A 5,377-nucleotide genomic window follows, 5' to 3' on the forward strand; every position below is an offset into this window, starting at 1 on the left:
CACAGCCTCGCTGTTGAGGGGGGCACAGCCTCGCTGTTGAGGGTGGCACAGCCTCGCTGTTTGAGCTGGCAAGCCTCGCTGTTTGAGCTGGCACAGCCTCGCTGTTTGACGCTGGCACAGCCTCGCTGTTGAGGGTGGCAAGCCTCGCTGTTTAGGCTGGCACAGCCTCGCTGTTTGACGCTGGCACAGCCTCGCTGTTTGACGCTGGCACAGCCTCGCTGTTTGACGCTGGCACAGCCTCGCTGTTTGACGCTGGCACAGCCTCGCTGTTTGACGCTGGCACAGCCTCGCTGTGTGAGGCTGGCACAGCCTCGCTGTGTGAGGCTGGCACAACCTCGCTGTTTGACGCTGGCACAGCCTCGCTGTTTGACGCTGGCACAGCCTCGCTGTTTGACGCTGGCACAGCCTCGCTGTTTGACGCTGGCACAGCCTCGCTGTTTGAAGCTGGCACAGCCTCGCTGTTTGACGCTGGCACAGCCTCGCTGTTTGACGCTGGCACAGCCTCGCTGTTTGACGCTGGCACAGCCTCGCTGTGTAAGGGGGGCACAGCCTCGCTCTTTGACGCTGGCACAGCCTCGCTGTTTAACGCTGGCACAGCCTCGCTGTGTGAGGCTGGCACAGCCTCGCTGTTTGACGCTGGCACAGCCTCGCTGTTTGACGCTGGCATAGCCTCGCTGATTGACGCTGGCACAGCCTCGCTGTTTGACGCTGGCACAGCCCCGCTGTTTGACGCTGGCACAGCCTCGCTGTTTGACGCTGGCACAGCCTCGCTGTGTGAGGCTGGCACAACCTCGCTGTTTGACGCTGGCACAGCCTCGCTGTTTGACGCTGGCACAGCCTCGCTGTTTGACGCTGGCACAGCCTCGCTGTTTGACGCTGGCACAGCCTCGCTGTTTGACGCTGGCACAGCCTCGCTGTTTGACGCTGGCACAGCCTCGCTGTGTGAGGCTGGCACAGCCTCGCTGTGTGAAGCTGGCACAGCCTCGCTGTGTGAGGCGGGCACAGCCTCGCTGTGTGAGGCTGGCACAGCCTCGCTGTTTGACGCTGGCACAGCCTCGCTGTTTGACGCTGGCACAGCGTCGCTTTTTGACGCTGGCTTGACGCTGGCACAGCCTCGCTGTTTGACGCTGGCACAGCCTCGCTGTTTGACGCTTGCACAGCCTCGCTGTGTGAGGCTGGCACAGCCTCGCTGTTTGACGCTGGCACAGCCTCGCTGTGTGAGGCTAGCTCAGCCTCGCTGTTTGACGCTGGCACAGCCTCGCTGTTTGACGCTGGCACAGCCTCGCTGTTTGACGCTGGCACAGCCTCGCTGTTTGACGCTGGCACAGCCTCGCTGTGTGAGGCGGGCACAGCCTCGCTGTTTGACGCTGGCACAGCCTCGCTGTTTGACGCTGGCACAGCCTCGCTGTTTGACGCTGGCACAGCCTCGCTGTTTGACGCTGGCACAGCCTCGCTGTTTGACGCTGGCACAGCCTCGCTGTTTGACGCTGGCACAGCCTCGCTGTCTGAGGCTAGCACAGCCTCGCTGTTTGACGCTGACAGATCTTACTCAACTTGCGTCAGATCTTAACATACTCTTGACTCTACCCTTCTCTACCCTACTCCCATGCTGGTAGGGGAGTACAATATCCCTAGGGACCAAGTACTCCCCTGCTAGTGGGGGAGTACATTGGCCCTAGGGATGGTGTACCCCCCGGGGGGAGTACACCATCCCTAGGGACAGTGTACGCCCCCCTTAGGGAGAGTACACCATCCCTAGGGATAGTGTACTCCCTACCTCGAGGGGGGGGGGTACATTGACCCTAGGGATAGTGTACTCCGGGGGTACACTATCCCTAGGGTCAATGTACTCCCCCCCTCTCGAGGTAGGGGAGTACAGTATCCCTAGGGATGGTGTACTCTCCCTAAGGGGAGAGTACACTGTCCCTAGGGATGGTGTACTCCTGGGAGTCAATGGTCACGAGAGTATAATGCCCCGCCCAGACCGGCCAGGGCAGGTGTCGGACGAATCGGAGAAAGTGACGTATTACTCAACAAGGGAAAGGGGAGGGGGAAGGAGAAGGGCCGACGCTCCGCTTCCTCCGCTGCGCTACCGTCAGGGCGCCAAGTTGGAACCCGAACGCAGACAAGGGGGCGATAAAACCGCGCGCTTTTGCTGCTTTTGCACATGACGGGCCGCGGCTTGCAACACCGCCTCGCGGGCGGACGCGCTGACGCGGCGCGGCGGTTCCTGGAAATCCCTGGACGCTCCAGGACTCCTGGACCTTGTCCTGGACCTTGTCCTGGACCTTGTCCTGGACCTTGTCCTGGACCTTGTCCTGGACCTTGTCCTGGACCTTGTCCTGGACCTTGTCCTGGACCGACCACCACACGGAGGGGACCAGGCCCGGGCCCGGCGATATTCGTCACCTCTGTGCGAATGCGGTCAACCGGCAGCAAGCAGCAGTCTGCGGCGAGGCGAGGCGTCACGGGGGAAGCCCTGTCGCGCCGCCGTTGTGCCACCGCCCGCCACCGCCCGCCACCGCCCGCCACCGCGCACAGTGGGCCAGAAGACCGGTGGAGGCGGTCAAAATCTCGGGCGCGTTTTGAGCTCCAGAGTCGCTAAATGGGACTCGACCCGAACGTGTGACCCCACTGATGGATTGCTCTCCGAACGAGGAATCCGTTGGTGGGGTCAAACGTTCGGTTCGAGTCCCTAGCGACTCTGGAGCTCTGCACGCGTCTAGAGTTTTGGTCGCCTCCACCGGTCTTCTGGCCCACTGTGCCGCGCCCCCAAAGGAGGTGAAACGGCCGTTATGGGCACGGCGTGGACGGCGTGGACGGCGTGGACGGCGTGGACGGCGTGGACGGCGTGGACGGCACGGACGACAGCAGGGCGCACTTGACCTCCTTCCGAAGCGGGAATCGTTGCCGAAAGGCAGGCGTGGCTACCGTCGTCGGCGTCCGTCCGCCCAGCGCGCCCGGCCCGGCCGGGTAGGCAACGCGCCGCCTCGGCCGCGCCGCGGTGATGCCCACTGCCACGGCGGCCGGAGCGGCGCGGAGCGGCGCGGAGCGACTGGGTCGGCTGCGGTGCGACGACGCCCAGTGCGACCAATGCCGGCGCGGCCAAAATCCCGGACGCGTTTTGAGCTCCAGCCCCAGCCAGAGACACGAAATGGGACTCGAACCGCCAACGGATTGCTCTCCGAACGAGGAGTCCATTGATGGGGTCACACGTTCGGTTCGGGTCCTGTTAAGCGACTCTGGAGGTCCAAAACGCGTCTCGAGTTTTGGCCGTCTCCACCGGTCTTCTGGCAAATCCACTGTGCGGCACGGTGGCTCACTGACCCGGACGGCAGCTGCTCAACCGAGGAGATTAGTGCCTGATGCCCGCTGCATTGGACCAGACAGACCAATAGACTGATTCCGAGACTCGTTTATGTCTCTCTGTCTCTCTCGCGCTCATGGGGCGTCAGCGACCGCGGAAGTGGGGTCGCAAATTTCTGTATCGTGTCCGAATCTTAACCAAAACGCGCTAATATTTTCGTAAATTCGCTGGCTTTCAGCTCGCTTCGCTCGCCTCTTGGTACTTTCCACTATTTGATGACTTTTAACTGCAAATCCGATCCGAGCCCCGGGGGCGCTGCTGCAGGTGCATCATGGTCTACATGGAGTCGAGGAGGATTTCAGCAACGGATGCAGCTAGGAGGGCATGTAGGGGTATTTTTGGAATCAGGGCGACAAGACAAAACGAACGGTGCCAATTTCAAGCGAATCAGAGAAGTTTCGACCCGGGTTCAAATCCCAGTGGGGTTTATTTTCAACTTTTTATTCGAGTTGCATTCTTTCTGATGTTTTTGAGGGTGCTGATGACGAAAATTTCATCTATTTTGGCCCAGACTCAGGTTTAAATCCCGTAAGGGTTTAACATAGGCGAAATTCGCACATTTCTTAATGTACGATGTACGGGACGATGTACCCTCCCTGGATATGACGATCCTGCATCCAATGAGGATTGTCAATAGAATAGTAATGCATGTTGTGTCTATTGACGGTGCCTTCACTAGAAAAGGTTGACTCATCACTCCAACAAATTTCATGCTGGAAGTTGGGCTGAAGTTGCAACTGCTGCAGCATAAAATTGCAGAAGTCCACTCGCCTCTGAAAGTCTCCGTCACGCAACTCTTGGTTGAGATGCACTTTGAAATTGTGGAAAAATTCCGACTTCAAAATGCGTCCCACCGAGTGGCGACTCGTCCCCAGAGCCAAGGCGATTCCCCTTTGACCTATAACAATGGAATAAACACAAATCAAAACAATGTCATCCTTCCGAACGCAAATGTGGGCTCAGAGACCGGGGGAGGGGGGAGGGGGAGGGGAACTGGCGCGTCAACAGCCCCCCCCCCCATCAATACGCGCCACTCCGGACGCAGCCTGCCGAGCAGTTCCGCGGCGTGCAATTTTCGATCTGTCTCTCTCGCACCTGTAGGGCAATCTTCGTGAGTGCGAGAGGGACAGAGCGAGGAGTGCGCGCCACGGAATCGCTCAACTGGCGTCAATCACGTGGTGGTCAGCCAGCCGACGCGACGCGCCGAAGCGAGCCCAGGCCGCGGCTTGCACGTCACCATAACAATCAATTTTTCAAATAATAAAAAAAGCGGAACTCACCAATGTGGGGGTTGTCGTTGACATGCTCGACAACAAGTGCACGGAGATGGGGGTCGTCCACGATGCGTCTGTTTCCGATCATCGGAATTCCAAATGCACCGTGCAAGCGCAGGTTCATTTCTGTCCTAGCAAAAACGCCCAAAGAGGGCAGCAATCGTCCAGGGAATCTTTGAGCGTAGAGCCTCCGAGCCCGCCGCGGGCTGTTGTCCACCTCACGAAAAACTGCAATAATGTCTATCTTTTCTTGATTGCTAAACACAGGCATCACGACACAACTCACTGCAAAGCATGCTTCCGACTGACTGAGCTACGATGGCACTGGCACTGGCGCTCTCGCCGCAATGTTTTGGCTGAGCACGGGACCCGGCAGCGTCAGCGATTGGCCGATCGCTCGCTTGGCTGTCGTCCGGCAAGCGTTCGCCTCTCCGTCCCTCCACCAGTGCGTCGTCCGCCTCACCCTACCGTCACGCACTCATTAGGCGTCCCGTCAGCGTGCAAAAAAGAAAGAGCAAAATAAACCACTTTCGAAATCAGTCCACTGTCCGACCGCCAGCTCTCGCAGGGCGCTGTCCGTGGTGAGCCTGCAGGTCAGCCTGTCCACCGTGTGGCTGTTTGTGGACGCACTGTCCGCCGCGGGGCTGGCCGTCACGGAGCTATAGGCCGCGGCACCGCGCGGCGCTGTCTGCCAAGACACTAGACATCGCGGGAGCCACTGCACCGTCCGCCACGA

The 5,377-nt window shown here is 59.7% G+C and overlaps 1 protein-coding gene across 1 annotated transcript; it reads right to left on the reverse strand.

Moving 5' to 3' along the window:
• Positions 1-3,930: 3,930 nt before the first annotated feature.
• LOC117647911 lies at positions 3,931-5,159 on the reverse strand. The gene is made up of 2 exons (XM_034389886.1): positions 4,648-5,159; positions 3,931-4,265 (listed from the first exon to the last, which is right to left on the reverse strand). The coding sequence occupies exons 1-2, from the start codon at positions 4,910-4,912 to the stop codon at positions 3,931-3,933; spliced, it is 600 nt and encodes a 199-aa protein (XP_034245777.1). The 5' UTR covers positions 4,913-5,159.
• Between the last annotated feature and the right edge of the window lie 218 nt (positions 5,160-5,377).

Source organism: Thrips palmi, unplaced genomic scaffold (assembly GCF_012932325.1).
Source record: "Thrips palmi isolate BJ-2018 unplaced genomic scaffold, TpBJ-2018v1 HiC_scaffold_3, whole genome shotgun sequence".
NCBI classification, from domain to species: domain Eukaryota; kingdom Metazoa; phylum Arthropoda; class Insecta; order Thysanoptera; family Thripidae; genus Thrips; species Thrips palmi.